At 37.6% G+C, this 21,503-nt stretch overlaps 4 protein-coding genes across 5 annotated transcripts; 2 read left to right on the top strand and 2 right to left on the bottom strand.

Annotated features, from left to right (window-relative positions):
* Positions 1 to 65: 65 nt before the first annotated feature.
* Positions 66 to 5,648, bottom strand: LOC133864205 (arginyl-tRNA--protein transferase 2-like). Of its 2 annotated transcripts, XM_062300477.1 has the most exons (7): positions 5,233 to 5,372; positions 4,753 to 4,987; positions 4,560 to 4,598; positions 3,941 to 4,091; positions 2,026 to 3,165; positions 1,282 to 1,600; positions 66 to 534 (listed from the first exon to the last, which is right to left on the bottom strand). In XM_062300477.1, the coding sequence occupies exons 2-7, from the start codon at positions 4,829 to 4,831 to the stop codon at positions 424 to 426; spliced, it is 1,839 nt and encodes a 612-aa protein (XP_062156461.1). In that variant the 5' UTR covers positions 4,832 to 4,987; positions 5,233 to 5,372; the 3' UTR covers positions 66 to 423. The 2 variants fall into 2 exon arrangements, with proteins under 2 accessions (XP_062156461.1, XP_062156459.1); XM_062300475.1 differs by lacking the exon at positions 4,753 to 4,987 and having other exon boundaries at positions 5,233 to 5,648.
* A 316-nt stretch (positions 5,649 to 5,964) lies between these two features.
* LOC133862916 (uncharacterized) lies at positions 5,965 to 10,235 on the top strand. The gene is made up of 5 exons (XM_062298837.1): positions 5,965 to 6,689; positions 7,030 to 7,150; positions 7,911 to 8,025; positions 8,444 to 9,445; positions 9,641 to 10,235. Exons 1-5 carry the CDS (start codon positions 6,488 to 6,490, stop codon positions 9,896 to 9,898), a joined length of 1,698 nt encoding a protein of 565 aa, XP_062154821.1. The 5' UTR covers positions 5,965 to 6,487; the 3' UTR covers positions 9,899 to 10,235.
* A 1,397-nt stretch (positions 10,236 to 11,632) lies between these two features.
* LOC133862918 (clathrin light chain 2-like) lies at positions 11,633 to 16,163 on the bottom strand. The gene is made up of 3 exons (XM_062298838.1): positions 15,722 to 16,163; positions 15,123 to 15,276; positions 11,633 to 12,156 (listed from the first exon to the last, which is right to left on the bottom strand). The coding sequence occupies exons 1-3, from the start codon at positions 16,114 to 16,116 to the stop codon at positions 11,824 to 11,826; spliced, it is 882 nt and encodes a 293-aa protein (XP_062154822.1). The 5' UTR covers positions 16,117 to 16,163; the 3' UTR covers positions 11,633 to 11,823.
* A 1,397-nt stretch (positions 16,164 to 17,560) lies between these two features.
* Positions 17,561 to 21,112, top strand: LOC133863432 (putative receptor-like protein kinase At3g47110). Its single transcript, XM_062299367.1, has 4 exons — positions 17,561 to 17,640; positions 18,174 to 18,679; positions 18,843 to 20,651; positions 21,093 to 21,112. Exons 1-4 carry the CDS (start codon positions 17,561 to 17,563, stop codon positions 21,110 to 21,112), a joined length of 2,415 nt encoding a protein of 804 aa, XP_062155351.1.
* Positions 21,113 to 21,503: the final 391 nt, after the last annotated feature.

Here is a 21,503-nt window from a genome sequence, read left to right as displayed (position 1 = left end):
GATATCTCGATCCAAATATTGTCTCCCTTGTCAATGATTTATAACAGCTAAAACTACAAATCACATTTTAGTAGGAAAATCGTTTGCTTGAATGGAAAATTTTGAACAGAATCGGGTTATTTTTGTTATTGTTATACAAACTGGTATTTCTTCAAACCAAGCAGAAAAAGAATAGGCCAGGGATTATAGACCAACTTAAATGCACCTCGCTCTCCTTTCCCCATCTCCGACAAATATCCCCCACTCCACTCGTAATGTACACCTCAATATCTCTATCTATCTTCTCAGGTACGTTCAACTCCATTGGTGGTTCCTTCAAACTCAATCTCTCTCTTCTCAGATTCAGTTTCACTCTAAGAATGACGGTTTTCTTGAGCTGAACATATTCTCTCTCTTTTTGATCGCCTTTAGGAAAGAATCGAGTCATCCAAGTGAATAAACCATTCGCTCGGAGAGCTCTGCACCCACGACCCTCATGTACCTATGCAACCGGGATTCCAAGTCTCTCCTCCTCTCAATGCTTTCTGGTAGATCCTTCAGGAAATTAAGATACAAAGCGGAGAGTGAGTGTAAAAATAAATAAATAATAATAAGAATAATAATAAAAAATCAACATGATAGACTAGGTTTATTTGGCAAAACTTTTTAGATGGTGCTTTTTGCTTTTTGGTTGTGATGTGATATAAAAATGAAAGTAGTTTTGAGTATTTTGTAAATGTTTTGTGTTTTGAATTGTTTGTTAATGTTTTTTTTTTTTTTTTTTTGTTAAAAAGTAAAAAGTTATATTAAAAAGCGTTGCCAAACAAGGCCAGTGATTTCGTCCATTGGAAGCAAGTTTAGTCCTATATGACTATATCATGTAGCTGTAAGAGCAACATTCTGTTAGTCTCCTATATGGGAAAAGTAATGCTAGAAATCCTTTTTGTGTCCCTCAAAAAATGAAGTAACTTTTAAAATCATCATTGATTTTGTAATTGATCATATTACATTTTAATCAAATTGTGATTTTAAAAGTCATCTCATTTTTTGAGGGACACGAAGAACTTTTAGAATTACTCATCTAGGAGGCACACTAGAAGCCAGCAGCATTGCCAACAGTCAGATAACCCCATTCTTTTTTACTTTACTTCTTTGGTTGTTATTTCTATTTTACCCACACCAGAACAGCCATTATTAATTGAAATTGAACTAGTATGATACTGACTACCTAAACAAACTTGATAATGAGAAAAATAAGATGCTGCAGAGTCATCGATGCACATGGGGTTGGACTACACATACCTTGTATCTCAAACGAGATCTCTCCAACCCAATTAATATATTACTGATGCCACCATCGTCTATTTCGATAAAAACCTTATCACTGCTTTCTGGGCCTGATTCATCATCAGAGCTTTCACAGTCAGGATCAATCATTTCTTCATCCTCTTCCATACAAAGATCATTTGAGTCTTGGCAAATGTCATCATGTTGCACTTCCGTGACATTTTCAGAAATGCGAGATGGCGAGGACTCTCCGTTTTGTAAAATGGCAAAATCTGATAAGACTACATATAGCTTTCTATCAAGCAAAGGCCTTGCAATATCATAAGGAATCCACCTACAATAAGATTTCAGCTTGTCAGCCCAATCTAAAAATTCGGATGCCACAGAGACCAGCAAGTAAGTGATAGGGATTGAGGACCTGCCAAATGCAGTAAAAAAAGATCCAATTCTGACATCTGTAATTGTGAAAAGTTAGAAAATTTATCCTTTCATTTGTCTGTTTTTTTGACGAACTGTAAGTTTGTTTGTTTTATATGTTAGTAACCATGTCATCTAGATAAACAATCTTTAAGGGATTAAAAACTAATATTTATTCTCTTAAATATATCTAGATCGTGGAGTCTGGTGTTGCTCTGACCATGAGAGGTTTGTAGAACCAAGTCTAAGAGTTAGAGATGGGGATGGATGGCGATCCGATTATAACAGTAAGACAAGGTAGAGCAGGGTACTCAAATGGTTGATAGATACAGAAGAACTTACCGGTAACGAAGAGGACATAGAAGCTCAGATGGATGATATGCGGCTTTATATCTCATCTTGTCGCACGAATGAATATAATAACCAAGATAGTAATACCGAAGACTAGGGCAATGGACTTTATTCTCTCTTATCCAATCTATTTCTTGCAGGGCTGAGTATTTCCCTGGCGATAGGAAGGCAAAGTCTGGATCCCAGAACAAGTATTTACTTGACAAACATCTAGGAAGGATATCGATTACACCAACTGCAACTAGCCTGCCATCAATCAAATATTGCTGATGGAAAGAACCAAAGCCACAATGAGGAACGGTGCCATCGCCAGTTGGTGGCACAAATACTAATGGAGTGTCGACCAAAAAGCTTTGGTATGAGCTTTCAGTGACATGATCTGGGGTATCATTATGCACTTTCATCTGATATTTTTTATATAAAGCAAATTCTTCTGGCTCAAAACTGGACCTTTTCATACGGATCTCAAGCCTCTGCTTCTTCCCCAGAGGTTGTTCAGAGCTCTTCTCCAAACAGCACTTTTTACTTGCACAACCTTCTGCAGATTTATTTGAAACTGTATGAACTTGAACACTTCTATCTGATAACAAGTGCTTGCTAGCAGAATAAAAATTTATGTGTCCATTGCAAGCCCTGATTAACAGACGAGAAGTTTCTGCCAGCTGACTTAAAGACCTTGCCAATTTTTCCGCAATAAGTTTTGGAGACAGCTCATTTTCTTCTGCAGAATGTCCTGATAGTCTTAACTTGTTGTTATCACATGATTGTGCCTGCCTTATCGCAGCCGCTATTTGAAATGCAATATTGCTGGAGTACAAGAGATCTTCTGATCCTTCAACTAGTAGCTTCCTTTTGGCTTCTGAAACCTTTTTGACAAAAGCTTTTGGTAACTGAATATCGCAGAGAAATTTCCAACTTTCCTTGCATATGAATACTGCATTGTCAATTTGGTCTGACAAATAATTTAAAATTTGTTCGGCTTCGTTCTTCTTTCCATTGTTACTAGACAAGGATTCCTTTGTGGACAAGCTTGAAACTTCATTACCAGCACAGCTGCATGTATCCTTGGAAGTATTTGGATCCTCCATGAGCTCGACTGGTTTCTTAATATTCAAAGTGCCATCTAAAAACCTAAGCATATTCAGCACCAAAATATGGAATGAAATTCAGAAGAAAGATAAGCTGTGGTTAGAACCTAGAGCTTCTTTTTTTTTTTTTTAATGAATAATAATTTATTAAAGAAAAAAGGCAATGCCCTCGTACACAAAAGGTATATACAAGAAAGGCTAAGTTGTGGTTAGAAACTAATGCTAACCTAACAACATCAAGCAAACTAGTCTACTGATATTGAAGGTGGATGTTATCAGCTAGTCAACAATCCACTAAAATTCTTAGGCAACGCCAGATAGAAAAAGAAACCCCATGCTCTAATGTGTGAAATAAGTTAGAATAAACCTTTTTTCTTTTTTATAAGTAATGCAAATTCATTCAAAGTGCATAGGGACGCAACCCTAGTACACATGAAGTATACAAGAGAAACCCCAAAGCATAGACAAAGAAACAAAATTCCAAAAACTCGGAAAAATTAGAAACATGCAAACTATTCCATGCCACTCTCCATGTATAAACCTTAGAATAGGATTAAAAAAAAACACTCATGAGATGAGGTCATTTTAAATTGCAAAGTTGGATTCTCTTACAAAGGACAGAATAAACCACTTTCACCTCTTTATATCATTCATGATGCTCGCAATCAGGTAGTTCAAATTTTCTAATAAAGTCACATGGAATTAGTTACAATATCTTCAGTTAAAGCAGAATATACAACAGAGGTCCTAAATTGTAAATTGTAAAGTACTAAAAAGAATTGAGTTGCAATGACTTAACCTCCAAAACATTAGAATACCTTTGCATTCGTCTAGACACTCGAAGTTGCTCCTTAGAAGGAATAAAATCAGCTGCCCTCAGCCGAATAGTATAAGAAGGGCAGCATGTCCTTTCCATCTCCGGTTGGTACAGGTAAGAGCCAGATCTTCTCCAACCCCGGTCAAGAAGATCTGCCAAAGGACCATCAGATTTATGACAGGCAATGAAGATATAACCATAACTAACAAAAGTGCTGAAAGCCTGAAATATAAACTAACAGATATTTATTATGGTTGCCAAGCCATGAAAGCTATCAAACCAGAAAAAAGGAAGAGAGAAGAAACATCAGGAATCCCCTGGCAGATGTAATGATGTTGATAAAAGAAAAATGGAAGCATTGTCTATAACTATATCATTACTCACGCTCAATGTCCCAACCAAGTAGGGCATGACCAACAAAAAAATAATTTAAAAAGCAAGTCTTTAACGTAACAAAACGAACTATATTTTTGCTTCGGGCTCTCATTATTCTTTTTCAAAGGTATTTGAAGGCCTTTAGTAGGAAATGCAATCTAAAGTCCTTCTCAATATCTGTGATTCTGTGTGCAAATAAATAGCGTCGATTTCGCAAAATAGAGCAAGAATCCAACTCCACCAACCTTGGTAATCATCAACTGTAAGGCTATCCGCCCATAAACCTGCAAAACAATACAAATTGGGTAAAATGTTGCATCTTATATTCATGGTTGTTTAAAACTCAAAGATGATATATACGTGTATGCATTATACATACATACACACCCAATGTTTTTGAAACCCTAATGGTCATACTTTCTGAAATGGAACACAAACCTTCACATAAGAACAAGCAATTTTTTTTTTTGCTTTCAGTTAATCTTTTTGATAAACATATGAATGCCTGAGTACGCATCTCTGCCCATGTTGAGTTATCTACAACACACGTATCACTGATCCAGTTTCTTCGCTGTAACACACAAGCGGTGATCAGGGACTAAGAGCCCTGACAAAGCTCCACTCTTTCCAGTGAACGAAACCTCGCAAAATCCGCATAATTCTCCTTACAACCCTAAAAATTCAGCAAAATTAACACATTGTTCGATCTGACCTCACCGGCATGCACTTCTTTGCGTTGAAATGAACTAATAGTATGTCCAAAATCCAAATGATAAGCATCTTTCGCAATATTTAACAAGAAACAAAGCAATCAACCCGCAAGAACTCAAACTAATCAACACAAAAAAAAAATTTGCTCAATCACAATCAACAAATCAAAAGAAATTAAGTACGTGCTTGAATATAAGAAAGACATACCGTGAGAGATGCTGCTGCAACCGGGGGATCGGCAATATCCGCAAGAGCTTTTGTGCCTACCACAGTCGAACACGACGCTTTCCCCTCTGCTACTGCGGCCACTGCTGCCACTTCCGTCGCTCATCCTCGTCCCTGCCATTCCACGACGTCGTTATACACCCCCAGCCCCTCAGTTTCCCTCAGTATCTGTCTCTCCCTGAGAAAAAATCCCGGACTCGATCACAATCTTAGAAAAAGGAGCAAGTTGTGAATATGTTGGTCCGGATTATCACTCTCAACTCTGATTTTTACTCATAATTGGGTCGCTGAGTATTCGTTAATTAAAAAGTTTTCTCAGTAATTTTTTTTAAAGAAGGAAGGAAAAGCAAAGCTTCTTTCTACTTTCCGATGGATCCCCCGTGAAGGATGCTCAGACGTCAACGTCAGCTATCTTTGAACAAGCCACTAGCACAAAGACAGATATCTTATTCAAGCCACCCAAACTGCTGCTCACGTGTCCGGACTCCGGACAAAGTCAATGTTAAAAGCCACAAATTGACCAAGCATCAATCAGAATTACAGAATAAGCCAGGGGCCAAACTGCAAAACCACCATTTCAAATTTCAAAACGAGAACTGAAAAAATAATAGGCCAGGGCATTATCGTGATTATAGGCCCACCTAAATGCACAACCTGAAAACGTAGGCTTTAAGTGATGGAAAACAGGAGAGCTGTAAGGTCCACCTCGATCTCTATTCCCCATTTCGGACTCCAATCCTCCACCTATTTACCATTTCATGCCACTCCCCTCCTCTCTCTATCTTTCCCTCTACTGTGAAATCTCCGATCTCTCTTTCTAGCATCGCTGCTTCGTTCAGCTCCATCGGCGGTTCCTTCAAACTCAGTCTCTCTCTCTCTCTCTCTCTCTCTCTCTCTCTCTTCTTCTAGGTTTCAGCTTCGCTCTGCATCAATGGCGGTTTTCTTGAGCTGAAGATATCTCACTCTGTGTGGGGCATTAGATGAGGTCAAAGTTTTGATTGGAAGAAATCCTAGCAAAATGCGGTGATTTACGCTTCGGTTTCAGATCTAATTATTGCTAGTTTTGGTCATTTTTGGTTTGGAGGAAGTTCATGATGACAAAAACGGTGCGTTTGGTGTAATATAAACTGTTGCGAGTGGTTGGAGACGTGAATGAGAAGCTAAGCTAGGGTTTTTGGGGATTTCTTTAGTTTGATCTGTGATTATTGGTGCTATTCTGGAGCTAGGGTTTTGGGCGATGAATCGGAGTTTTAGGGCTCAGGAACCGCAAATGCAAGCGGCGGTAAGGCAGAGGCAGCAGCAGCAGCTGGGGGGTCTGAGGGCCTCGGTGATGAAGGAGAAGGAAGAAGAGCTCGCATTGTTCCTCGAGATGAGGAAGCGCGAGAAGGAACGGAATGATCTTCTTCTAAACAACTCGGAGGAGTTGGATGCGCCTTTAGGTACCGATTTCTTCAGGTTTTGTTTGGGAATTTTTTTATGCTTCTGAGGGCTTTGATATGGTGCAATGTAGTATGAGTATCTCACTCCAATGTTATTAGATAGAATGTAGAGTTGCAAAAAAGATCGATTTTTTTTTTTTTAATGAATAAAAAAACAAAACAAAAAAGATTGATTTTGCTTATGGCTCTCTACTGGGATTATATTCTTCTTCAATTTTTTCTGCTAAATATAGTTATATTTGAGCTTAAATTTTATGGAATTTCGATAATTTCAGATATGGTAAATGGTCTTGATGATTGATATTGTGTTTGTAATTTGGTGGTGTTGTTCGTATTGCAGGATCGAAACCTGGAACCTCTCCAATATTTAATATTTCATCAACGCCGGCGCCTGCACCTGCACGCAAGGCTGGTGCTGATGATTTCCTCAATTCTGACAATGATAAAAATGACTATGACTGGTAATGCGGTTGTATTCTTTTACATTTCTATTGTAAAAACTTTGCTGGTTACAATAGAATTTGATGTTTTCTCTTTTGGGTTACAGTCATCATTAGCTGAGATAGAATTCTGGTAAAACTACTGCTTATGCAAATTAAACCTAGCTTCTGTTGACTAGATAGACTTGTTATTTCAGGCATTTCACTTGGTTTTACTTTCAGTTTTGAGGTTTCATAAGAAGTTGAACTTGAATTACGGGATGTACCAAATAATAAAAAGCTAAGAAGAAAGGAATTTTTAAAGGTAATTAATATCATGTGCATTCGACGGAAGTGGATACACTATAGATGTGATGAAAGGACTTTTTTCAGATGTTCTAAATTCTATTATCGAAATGAAGCAAGTCTTGTCATCCTTAAAAAGAAACAATGTTTTTCCTTCCTTTTCCTGCTCATAGAACTTTAACAATGTCATAGAGAACTTGAAAGAGGTTTCTCTTCCCTATCATCAAGTCAGCATCCTACAGTTTATTCCCATTGGATATCCAATTGAGCTTGAAGATTTCTGTTAATATTGGAAGTCATTACACTTCCAAATTCTTAGATTTATGACTAATCTGATAAAAGTGCTTTTGCTGTTGAAGATAATGAAGTGGTGTCTGTTTGTCTATATTCCTTCTATATGTGTGATTTTATTGGATTCAGGTTATTTATTTACAGATACGTAAAAGGTGTTAGTGTTATTTAAGTTGGTATTAATAGACTTTTCTTCTGTTTTCAGGCTTTTAACCCCTCCTGGTACACCTCTATTTCCTTCTTTGGAGATGGAATCTCGAAGGACCATAATGAGTCAGCTTGGTACCCCAAAGGCTCGCCCCACTGCGCTGAAATCTAGGGTAAGTACTTTTAAAATCTTAAAAGTTTTTGTTACACTTCTATCCTCAGTAAATGAAGGCTTCTTTCACATGTGCATTCATCAGAACGTAGTTGGAACCTATCAATATATTGCATGCCTGACAGGGTGGTCTTGAGATTGCTCAAATTGAAATTTCACATTTTTAACAAGACTGGACTAATACATCTAAGTTTTAGAAGTATGAAGTGATATTAATACCTTAGCTGCTGTTGGAGTTAAAAATTGTTGTAGTTCCCCCTAGAAATAATGACACATCTTCTCAAATGTATCTTATTCTTTTGAACTCCATGTCCATGAGGCAATTTTAGTAGCAATTTACCATTGATGATTTTGGGGTTAAAATTATGCTTGAATTCATAAAGTCAATTTGCTCACTCATTCCTTCATTGTTGTTACAGTTAGCAAACCCACAGCTAGAACCTACTACAAGGACGAACTTAGTATCTAAACAAGCAGCTTCCTCCCCTGGGTTGAACACTTCAAGCGTCGGCCCCCGCAGGCCACCATCATCAGGGGGTCCAGGATCAAGACCTGCAACACCAACTGGGCGCCCGACATTGACATCGGCATCTAGGCCTTCAAGACCCTCAACACCTACATCAAGGGCGACCTTGACTTCAACTAAGCCCTCAGTTTCTGCAACTAAGCCCTCTGTTTCTGCAACTAAGACCACGGTTCCTGCAGCTAAGCCCACAGTACCAGCAAGATCCTCTACACCTTTATCGAGGTCTACAGCAAGATCTTCAACTCCAACTGCCAGACCCACTTTACCTCCATCCAAGTCCACGTCAAGGGCAGCAACACCAACTCGGCGACCGTCCACACCATCAAGTGCACCCAGTGTATCTGCTCCTCCAACTAAGTCAGTTTCAAGGCCAACTCCGACAACATCAAGAAATCCTGTGCCATCACGTGGCACTTCCCCAACGGTGAAATCCAGACCATGGAAACCCTCAGAGATGCCTGGTTTCTCACTTGATGCTCCACCAAATTTAAGGACATCAGTTCCGGAAAGGCCACTATCAGCCACAAGGGGCAGGCCTGGACTACCTAGCTCTCGATCTTCCTCCATTGAGCCCAGTTCTAATGGAAGACCAAGACGGCAATCATGCTCGCCCTCAAGAGGACGCGCCCCCAATGGCATGCTTCATGCCAGCGGAAGCTCTGTTCCTGCAGTGAGTCGTATGCATTCTAAAGCTAGTGACAATGTGAGCCCAGTCTTAATGGGAACAAAAATGGTTGAAAGGGTAATAAACATGCGGAAACTGGCACCACCAAAGCAAGATGACAAACATTCTCCTCATGGTAATCTCTCAGGGAAGTCATCCTCATCCCCAGACAGTTTGGGCTTTGGAAGAACCCTCTCGAAGAAATCCCTAGATATGGCTATAAGGCATATGGTATGTATATCTTTCCATGTTATGAAGAATCACATTAGTTTCAGTTCAGACTAGATTCTCTGGTGTCATATTAAGAAAAATTCTATGTTATACCTAAGTTTATCATATCTCTACTCATGATAGTATGGCATGACTCAGAATTTGTTTCTTTTTGTTTTCAAAATCATCTTTCTGATTCAAGTTTCCCCTGAGCAGGATATAAGGCGAAGCATTCCAGGTAATTTACGGCCATTGATGACAAATATTCCAGCATCCTCTATGTACAGTGTGAGGTCAGGGCCTGCACGAAGCAGAGCTATTAGTGTTTCAGACTCTCCTCTTGCCACGAGCAGCAATGCTAGTTCTGAAGTTAGTGTGAACAATAATGGCCTTTGTTTAGATGGGAGTGAAGTAGAAGATGATATTGGCAGTGAGAGAGGTGGCCGGTCGCCTGCTAGTATGCGTGGCAGGTGATAGTTCTGAGGCCTATTATCCTGAGATATATAAACTGCATTCTAATCTCCCTATATTTTTATGTTGAATCTGAATCATTCTGACAGCTAAAGAGAGTCGGCTTCCTGAAATTATTTCTGACCCAAGTCATGCTTCTATGATTAGTGTAAAGTTGGCATTGTTGGGATTTGGGATTATGTAATTCACGGTCGCTGTTTAAATCAGGGAAGCTAGTTATGTACTGAACAGTCTCTCTTGCCCATTTTTCTACACGGTTATGTCCTGTGTACTGTTTTGAGAAGTTGGACCCATCTCATTGAAAACTAGAAATCAAATTACCTCCCCAGATTCAAGATCATTACAATATCTGCTGTTGTTCAACTTTTATACTTTTGCTGAGACAAAAGAATTCCCATCCAGATCCTTGCGGATGCATGCTCTCTGATTCTTAGTTTGCATCATCGGCCAACAGCAATAATAACAATAGCAGAAACAATTAACAATATTGAAAAGATTAAAAAACAATTAGAATGTGTTAACTATTGAATAGATCATGTATGAGGGATCTGGATTTTATTGCAATTGGGTAGGCAATGGTGAGATGGGGCCTACTGACCTATAAAGGGGGCTCATTTGTCCAAAAAAGTGGTTGGTAGTCGGAACACTTATTCGGAAAGGTGAGAGATGCCTGCAATCCTAGTAAGGGGATTGTAGGGATGCCTATTAGAATGTAGAGGGAAAATAACTGCCAAAAAGATAAAGATGTAAAAAAAAGGTGAAGCCCGGTTGGCAACAAACTACTATTTTCCAAATTTGAAAGCTGGACCACATAACATAACTCCACTCATCTGCGCTGATGGCAATGGAAAGAAGTACCTCGTCTGCTACAACCCTATCCATATGTAGATACCCTTCCGGATGACAACATCAAGTAGATGGACCACTTGTAGGCTTGTGGAAGGCAAGAGCTTCCAAGGCATCAAGATTGCCATCACCAAGCCGTACCCCTGCTATTATTCCAGTGTCATGAAAACTTTTGCTAGGGTCACCCTTCTTAAAGAGTTCAAAGCTAGTTGCAATTAGTTTAGGAGCTGCAGCAATCAATGATCTACGCAGGAATAAACAGGCTTTTCGGGTAGTTGAAAATTTACGTACTCAATGGAGTAAAGTCAGTGACCACAAGCACATGCGCGCAGTGGATGGGGGGTTAGATGAATCTTTGACATTTTCTTAATCTATTTCAAAACATACGATTTAAAAAATAAAAACACAAATTTTAAAAACGTAGTTAAACGTTTAGTAGGATTATAATTTGATCTTTAAAATCATGCAATTTTTAAAACGCGTCTTCTTCCTTGCGATTTGAAAATTTAAATTTTTCTATGTTTTCAAACTGCTGTTTTTTTAAAAACCCACCTCTAAACAAGGCGCTTCACAATTTTGTTTAAAAACACACTTTTGGCATGCAAAATCGTAAAGCCAAACAAACTTGAAGTCATCTTAATCTCAAATGAACTTTTTACTCTAGATCGGGACGCGATTAGTTGCAGAACCAATCATCAACTGTAAGAAGCCTCTCCTATGGGACTCATCCATCCAACCTTGTGCTCGAACAGGAAGGGCCCAAAGGGCCCTACTAGAGCCTTTTACAATTGCAGAAAATCCCAATCCTTTAGGTCTCTCTCATAAATTAATAGTCAACTCAGTCATACAAGCTTTGCCTAGCACCAAACTTGTAAATTACAAGTAGATAGCTTGACACCAATGAGAAAAATATTATCATAAATTCGGGGCCATAAGTCGAGATTTATACATGGAAAACACAAAAATAGCCTCGGACATTCAAATAATCCAAGCGATGATGTTCGAAGGTCTTAATTTCATATTACCAAACAACAGAGTCGCTTACAGTGAAATATCCTGACTTACAAAGGCTGACATAACTATCAAGCAGCAACAACAGTCTCAGGAGTCACAACGGCAGCGGCACCACTGGTTTGAGCATCATTTGTAGCAGTTGGTGCTGGTGGCGGAGAATGCTTCAGGTGGGGAGGTGTGCTGTGCTTTAGTTTTAAGATTATCTGCCGCATCCTTGAAAGATCAGTTGGCTTTCCAGGCTTGGGACCTTGGACAATGACAACGGAAGGCTTCTTCTCCTGATCTTTCTTCCCTCTTCTTTTCTCGATGGCTGGCACCTCATAAGGAATGAGCTCTGCAATGGCCTTCCAGTAGTTCTTATCAGCCTCAGCATGGAACTTCTCTTGATTGGCAAGAAATAACTGGCACAAAAGAAGATATGAGTCCAAATAGATGCAATTCAGGAAAGGTCTGAGTAACTGCATAATATCTTATATGTCAGAGAGATTAAGCTCATTAATCATTATCTAAGAAAATTAAGGTAAGACTCCCTCATATGTACAAGTTTCATGCCTCGATGCTTAGCAAAAAGACTCTACCTAGCAGATAAGGATCACCAACAATTTGCGCAACACATATGAGAGTTCACATGAGATCCACTTGCCCGAGTAAATGGCCGCACAACCCAAAATTTATTTGGGCAGATGAATTCCATATGAGCTCTATCCTTACCCTTCTCTTTGTTCAATAATCACCTTCTTACAGAGTTCTCAATTGTCATGGATGATGCAAATGAAGCTGCGACAGCTCTTGGAATTAAGAGTGACAGTTGCTGAGCTGCTTGTTTGAATAGTATTTCATATTGTATTTCTCCAGCTATCTTCTGGAGTTTTCAGCAACATCGAGAGGCCTAGTCTATTTGTGTGAGTCCAAGTGCAGCACAATAACAGAGGTAAGAGCGATCGAAAGAATAGATGCTCCAGTCTTTCTTACAAAAGTTGTTTGCTTTCTTTCATATCGATCACATAACCAAGTTGCTTCTGTTCTAAGTTAATGGGTATGCAGTCAAAACTACAAAATCTAGTAATGGTGACCTACAAAATCAAGTTGCTTCCTTTTAGTTAATAGGTATGCAGCTAAATTTACAAAATCTAGTAATGGTGTGACCTACTTCCAAAATAATAGATATGAGATCTCCCCATAAATATAATGAAGTTACCAGAAAACTTGGGCTATTTTGTTAAAGTTTCCAAAAAGTGTAATCACTTTTCAAACACAAAAACACACTTTTCAAAAAACACTTACCAAGTTAAACACCTTTTCAAAACACAAAATAAAAAACAATATTTTAAAAACAAAACACAAGACACATTTTAGAAAACTTCCCACACCTTACAGAAATATTTGAAAAAACATGTTCTATGTGTAGAGGCTGACTTTTAATATATATATATAAACAAATGTGGCTGCACAACCACTCCCAATGGAGGAGAGAGTGTGGCCACCCCAACAAGACAAAAATGGCCGCGCAACCCAACTAGACAAGGAGCGGCTGTGACCACCCTTTTTTCGTCTGTAGGGGTGGCTACATCCCCACCTCTATTTTATTTTTGGGAAAAGTACGCATACCCTTAAACTACCATTCAATTATCAATGTGCCCCCTAAAACTATCAATTGAGTCAATATTCTTCCCTAAACTACCAAAAAATGTCAATGTTTCCCTAAAGCCAACAAAAAGACAAAATAAGCTTAAAAAAGTTTCAATAAGACAAATATATCCATATAAATTCGAAAAAAAAAATTAAAAATTAATAAAAATTGAAAATATATATATATATATATATATATATATATATATATATATATTTTTGAAAGATTGGAAAAAAAAAGAGAGAAAAATGAAAATCCAAGGGGAGCCCCAAATTGAAAATTATATAAAACAAAATCTGAAAAAGAAAAAATTTGAAAAACTTGGTTTTTATTTTTTAGTTTTGTTTTTATATAATTTTAAGAATTTTTATAAATTTTATGAAGGATATTTTTGTTATTGGGGGGACATTGACATTATTCGGTAGTTTAGAGAGAAACATTCATACAATTGGTAGTTTGAGGGGCACATTGACAATTGGGTGGTAGATTAAAGGGGGTACGTGTACTTTTCCCTTTATTTTTTATTTTTTATAAGTAAGAAGTCAACCTCCATGCTTTACTTTTCCCTTTATTTTTTATTTTTTATAAGTTGCTTGAAAATATAAACTCGTCCCCCCCCCCCCCCCCCCCCCCCCCCTCAAAATAGCATGTTTAGTGTTTTTTTTCTTTAAAAACACAAAACACTTTTCAAAAAGTTGACCAAACAATTTTCTTAAGTAAATCCCATAACAACAACACTTTTCAAATGTGGACCCACTGGAAACACTTCTCAACTTTCTACCAAATAAAAACCTTTTTCAAATCAAAATATAAAAAACACTTCAGAGAAATATAGCCTTGATTAGGTCAGATGGAGGAACTTAACAAGAACGTGATGGAACCAAAAAACCCAATTAAAATCCTTAAAAGACAATAGCAACTGCTCCTTGCCACCCCATATTTTATCAGGGAGAATCGCTGAGAATGACACATTAGAGGATGGTCAAATTCAGAGCAATTCTAGCATTTCAACCATGTGCCCAAAGCTTAGCAAGAAAAATAATTTGGAATCTTGATGTGAATCCAGTGTTAGTAGCATAATTTGCTTACAGGACTGAATGTATACACACACACACACACAACTACCTAATTACTAATAGGAAGTCTTAGCCGGATGATAACCACGCTCTCTTTGCTAGCAATACAATACAACCATCACAGACCACATGCACCTCTCTGTCTATCTCTCTGTTTTTCACTATCTCACCAGCCTTCTTAAAACATAACAAAGTTAAAGTGAGGATAACACAGATTCCAGACATGCTCACTAAAACCATGATCAGCTATATTTGATAATTGATACCCATAATAGAGTAGGTATATTAACAAACTCCACAACAGCCTACTTTATAAATTTGTTACTTGAAAATACCAGTCAGTGCATTTTTCCTGGTGTCAACAAGAAACCCAAATTTTTCAAATCAAAGTGGAATCAACATTTATCTCTTTCGAGAGTCCATAAGTTCTCATATCTTGTTTTCACTCGTGTGGAAGTAAACAGCAAATATGATCCTTATAACTATATTTTCAAGTTTCTAAACTCTTCCAATACCTAATTTCAACAATTACATAACCACCACATTATGTTTGCAGCACGTCATCATATATATTGATTTTAATATTGTAACTCAAGAACAAAACAACAAAGCAAACAATAGACAGCTATAGATCTAAATATTAATCAAGATAGCGACAAACCTTCTCCTTCTCCCTGTTAGTGGCTATGTTGTTCTCACAGGTGATCTTCCTCCTCCTGTAGAAATCAACTTTGTATTCTTCCGCTTCATCGATTATCTGGTTCAATAACTCCTTCTCAATCTTCTCCTTCTCTGCCAGCTGGATCGCATTATGTCTGTGAATCACAAATCCAACACAAAAAATGAACCTTACAACTACTCCACAAGATTCCATCAAGTTCACTAAGCAAACAGAACGCTGTAAGAGAGATGAAAAAATAAAGCGCTTAATCCATAGATGGTAATCAATTTCCATAAATTTTCAGTGAAATATTTGATTTTTCTTATTTCTCTGTTTGGCTGCGACGAAAATTTTGGGAAGATAACTAAAAAGATCTCCTAGCCTCAAAATTTCAATCATAGTCGAAATTGAACCTTAAAAAGCATTAGTTGAGTTAAGTGACTCAATCATCATTGATGGAAACGCAAACCAGGACAATTTTCCTTCATTTACTCGGCAACCAAACAGATCACAACTCTAACGTAATCAGTTCGAAGGAATGCGGATACACAGTTAAATTTCCAAATACCAGACAAGCAAAGGGAAAACTGAAACCCTACCTCCTCCATTCCCTGAGAGCGAAGCCCTCCTCAGGCTCCATCTCGGCCGGAGGAAGCAAAACTGGACCGTCCGATCCACTAAACCCTCCATCGAAACCCTCGCCGTTCGGTCCGGCGTAGATCTCCGGCACTGGCTGCGACGCGAACTCGCCATCTCCGGCAGAGAAAGAGTAGTTGTTGTTGTTATTGTTATCATGGAAGATCGGCGAGTCGGTGGCCGAGTCCTTGACTGAGTCGGAGTCGGCGAAGTGAGTCTCAGTGAGCGAGTCAAATCGCTGGGAGGAAAGGCGCGGGTCGTAACCTATGTAGCTGCCGTCGTCGAACGGACGAGTCGACCCGGCAATGGGGACCGAGTCCTCGCTGGGTTGAGGGAACGAGTCGTCGAACGATGACATGGCTGGCTCGTTGGTTATGTACGGACACGTGAAACGTGAAAGGTCTCTTTTTTATCAAAACGAAATGTTTAAAACTTATTATTATTATTATTATTTTTATAAGTTTTTACGACTTATTTTTAGTCGGAGATCTCTGCCTCTCAAGCTTGTGGCAGTTGTGGGCCTAACAAACGGAATCTTTAGTGGCCGAGAATAAACGGACTCTTTAGTGGGCCTTTGAGGAAGATTTTAAACTTTTGGGGCGTTATCTTGACCCTTGATTGATGGTTTCTACCTGTGGTTTTTTAGTTAAGGAAGTTTAGGAGAGCTTACAAAACTGCCATCCTAAGATCATGTTTGGATAACACATTTTTTTTTTTATTATATTTTATTATTTTGAAATTCATGTTGTGTTGTTTTGTTAAATTCGAATTCTACTTGAGATTTATTCAACTTTTTTTTTTTAAAAAAAATTTATCTTAGATTTTCTAAACCATCCAAACATAATTTTAATTTTTTTTTTTATCGGTATTCGTAATTTTGAATATAGTAAAGAATAGTAAAATATAATACAAAAAAATCACACACTCAAACATGCCCTTAAGGTATTTTGGAACAAGCTAGTCTGGTATTGTAAAATTACTCTTCACTGTTTTTTTATTATTTGGCTTGCAATCAGAATAAGGCTGTATATTCAAGATAAATTGGTTGCTATTTACTTACTTTAAGAAATGAAATATGTTTTGTGTGAGTTGGGTGGGAAAAATATGATCATCTCTTTGTTTGCTACCCATTTTCAGATAGTATTTGGGTTAATCTTTGGAATAGATGAAATATTTTTTGGGCGTGTAAGTTGTAGGAATTGGGAGGAGTTTTTATTCTGTATATGGCCTACTAGCTACTTCATCCATTAAGGTAAAAATTATGTACCTGCTTGAATGTATACTCTATGACATGTGTAACATTTCGAAATTAATTAATTAGTAATTAATGTAATCTCTCTGAGCTCATTAAGAAGTAAATAATTCGAAGAGTTACTTCTACTCCTCATAATTAAACTACAAAGCAATGAAAATTCACACAATTTTTTAAGCCGTTCGATGCAAGTTAGAAACGACTTAAATTTACATAATTTTAAAATTTACAATTTCTTTAAAATTGTTGAACATCTTGATCCATGATTTGTTAGGCAATTAATTGTTTGTAATGTATTTCTTTGAAGGGAAATGCTCCTCCTCACACTTATTTATAATATTCATTTCAAGTTAGTGAACGTAAGTTTTTTTAAGTAAATAATATAAAAAATTATTTAAAATATATCACATCAATTAATATAAAGTATTTATAATAAATAAGTGTGAAAAATAGCTTTTATAAGCCTAATCCTACGCAAGTCCAAACCATTTTCCATATAGAAGGAAACTGGTCACATATACTGATATACGTTCCAAACCCAACAGCTACGATGGTGTGGAAACTTAGAGAAGGAAAAGGAGGATTGGATTGGATCATCTCCAATGGACGGTCCATAGTGCAGCTCTCCAGGTCAGTCATGGACTCCGAGGCCGTCCATTACGGTAGCCACAGTCTCTTTGCCAAAGACTTTTTTTTCAGTCATGCTACTATGCTAGTGAAGTCTTTTCAGTGTTCTGCAGCTCTCCAGGTCAGCCATGGACTCCGAGGCCGTCCATTACGGTAGCCACTGTCTCTTTGCCAAAGACTTTTTTTTTTCAATCATGCTAGTGAAGTCTTTTCAGTGTTGTGCGAATAGACTTTTAATAAGACAAGTCCTTTCCGCCCACATCTCACGCGTTCAAGATAATATAGCTCGTATCTTGCTCTGCCTTCTCCCTTCACAAACACTCTGCTTCCCTTCTCCATTCCAATGAAGCTTCATTGCCGCAACTTGCTTGCACCATGCACTACAGATCTTGGTGTGATTCTTCTCTTTTTTGTAAGCCTACTATGCTTCCAACCAACGAGACTGATCGTTTGGCTTTGCTCAAAATCAAAGAATTGATAGCCAGAAACCCATTTAACAGCTTGAGCTCTTGGAATGATTCTATCCACTTTTGCAGATGGCAGGGAATTACATGCGGCCGCAGGCATCAAAGAGTTACGGCCTTGTACCTGCCTGGCTATAACTTGAGTGGATCCATATCACCTTACATCGGCAACCTCAGCTTTCTTAGGGTGGTCAACCTCCGAGACAACTTCTTACACGGCCAAATTCCACAAGAAGTTACTCATTTGCTCCGGCTGCAAAATCTCAATCTTAGCAATAACTTGTTAACAGGAGAAATTCCCAGCAACTTCACCAACTGTCCTGAACTCAGAATCATGGACTTCAAAAGGAATAAACTTACTGGGAATATTCCTTCTGAGCTGGGCTCTTTGAAGAAGCTTGTCAAGCTTCAGTTTTACCAAAATAATTTGACAGGAGGCATCCCACCGTCTTTGGGAAATGTTTCTTCACTCGAAGCACTCGAAATTTCGTTCAATAATTTAGTGGGAAATATTCCAGATGAGATAGGCCATTTGCGGAGGTTATTTTTCTTCGGAGCTGGGAGCAATAATCTGTCCGGTACGATCCCTTTTGCCCTTTACAATATATCAACTATGAGCATCATCTCAATTGCTGCTAACCGACTTAATGGCACTCTTCCGGCCAACATAGGCCTCACTCTCCCTAATTAATCTCCTATATTTTTCCATCAATATTAATCAATTCTCTGGTCCAATCCCAGTTTCACTATCCAATGCTTCTCAGCTTGAAGCACTTGATCTCTCCAATAACAATTTTGTGGGGCAAGTTCCAACTGATCTAGGAAACCTGCTAAATGTCCAGATACTAGGTGTTGGTGGAAATAATCTTGGAAGTAATTCAACCAAGGATTTGGATTTCTTAACGTCTTTGGGTAACTGCACCAACCTGGTAGAGCTAGCTTTTTCCAGTAACAATTTCGGAGGTAGTTTACCTGATTCTATAGGCAATTTGTCGAAGCAACTCAGTGTTTTGTATATTGGTGGCAATCAAATATCTGGAATTATTCCTGCAACATTAGAGAATCTCATCAACTTAAGTATCCTCAAAATGCAGGAAAACCTGTTCACAGGCACCATCGCCAATTATTTTGGGAAGTTACAAAAGCTACAAGGATTGTATTTGTTTGGAAACAGATTGTCAGGGCACATACCATCCTCTCTAGGCAACCTCACTCAATTGGTAGAACTTTTCTTATATCAGAACAAATTGGAAGGGAGCGTTCCATCAAGTTTTGGAAATTGCAAAAGTTTGCAGTTCTTAGATATTTCAAAAAATAATCCTAGCGGAGCCCTACCCAAAACGAGTATTTCTTCCCAATTACTAGGACTTGACTTATCACAAAACTCATTAACGGGCATCCTACCTATGGAAGTGGGAAATTTGAAAAATATTTACCATTTGGATGTCTCTGAAAACAATTTGTTTGGTGAGATTCCTAGAAGCATTGGAGATTGCTTGAGTTTGCAGAATCTTTACTTGCAAGGTAATTCATTTGAAGGAAACTTACCTCTATCTTTGGCATCCTTGAAAAACCTTCACTATGCAAATCTTTCGCGAAATAATTTTTCGGGAATAATTCCTAAAGATCTACAGAAAATTTCTGTTCTACTGTATTTGAATCTTTCATTTAATAGTTTGGTGGGCGAGGTACCAACAGAGGGAGTTTTCCGAAATGCAAGTCAAATATCAGTGATAGGAAATAAAAAGCTTTGCGGAGGTATCCCAGAGCTGCAATTGCAAGCATGCGATATCAAAGTTATGAAGCAAGGAAAATCCCATGTATTCAAATTAACTTCCATAATTGTTAGTGGGGTTTTATGTTTCATTCTATTTTCATCCTTTCTTATCCTTTATAAGAGGAGAAAATCAAAAAAAGAATCTTCTACGCTCCCAAAAACCAGCCAACTTCCAAATGTTTCATACAGGGAACTCTATCAAACGACTAACGGATTTTCTCCTAACAATTTAGTTGGATATGGTAGTTTCGGCTCTGTATACAAAGGAATTCTTGATCAAGAAAAAAAAATGGTTGCTGTGAAAGTATTGAATCTTCAACAGAAAGGAGCTTCCAAGAGTTTCGTGGCTAAATGCAATGCGTTAAGAAATGTACGACATCGGAATCTTGTTAAGATCTTAACTTGTTGCTCTGGTGTGGACTATAATGGCAATGAATTCAAAGCTTTAGTTTACGAATTCATGGAAAATGGAAACTTAGACAAGTGGCTGCACCATGATAGAGACAATGAAAGTCCACCAAGATATTTGAACCTCCTTCAAAGACTAAATATTGCGATTGATGTAGGTTTTGCATTGCATTATCTTCATGATCATTGTGAAACACCTATCATTCATTGTGATTTAAAGCCAAGCAATGTTCTTCTTGACAATGACATGATTGCTAAAGTAAGTGATTTTGGTTTGGCAAGAATCCTCTTTACAACAAATGATGTTTCTCAAGATCAAACTAGCACGGTTGGAATAAAGGGTACTATTGGCTACGCTGCTCCAGGTACATATTTAACTACTTCGATCTTAAATATTCTAAATCATGATTTTGATCAAGTTAAAAAATGTCACTAACTGTCTTTTTACTATAGTCTACATATTTATTTTAGCCTTGTTGATTTTATTTCCTTAAGGCTCTCCATACCTATTCTGATAGCATGTCAATTAGATATATCAAATTAATACGTCGGCTAATAGGAAGGAAAACGTGTAACCGCTACTGTAAAAATGGTGGTAACAACTTTTTTCAAGAGAAAACTGGTCTTTTTTAATATATTGGTTGGGAATATTGGTCATATATGAGATTAATTAGGCTTTGATAGATTAATAGGGCTTGCATATATAGAAGGATTTTGACAACTATTAAATAAGTCTTGAATCAGTCATAAAAATGAGAAAATAATTCCATTTCTCTTTCGTTAAATAAGAATACATTGAGAATTAGGATCTAAAGACAAGGAGTGAAAATTCAAAATTCAAAATAAAAAATCAATTATCTATTACAAAAATGTGAAAATGAATGTTGGTCAAAGAGGAGACAAACAGTAAAGAAGAAGAATAATTCACACCAATAATCCCAAGAAAAAACAATACAAAATCAGTTTCATGGCTTTTTATTTGTATTTAATTTTGAGACTTTCTTCTTAGCTCTTTAAAGGTATCTCGCAAAAAAAAAAAACAAAAACAAGAACATACAAACAAACACGGCATAGCTGTTCTTTAACAGATTCTTTATCTTTCATCTTCTGTTTTCGTGTGTGAAAAAAGAAGAAAAAAGCTCCTTAATTGGTCCAACAAATAGTACAGACTAAGGAAAGACCATGATTACTTGATCTAATCCTTTACTCTATTTACT

This window comes from Alnus glutinosa, chromosome 3, assembly GCF_958979055.1.
Source record: "Alnus glutinosa chromosome 3, dhAlnGlut1.1, whole genome shotgun sequence".
Classification (NCBI taxonomy): domain Eukaryota; kingdom Viridiplantae; phylum Streptophyta; class Magnoliopsida; order Fagales; family Betulaceae; genus Alnus; species Alnus glutinosa.
The sequence above is the reverse complement of the archived record's forward strand: the minus strand, read 5'-3'. Positions and strand labels throughout refer to the sequence as shown.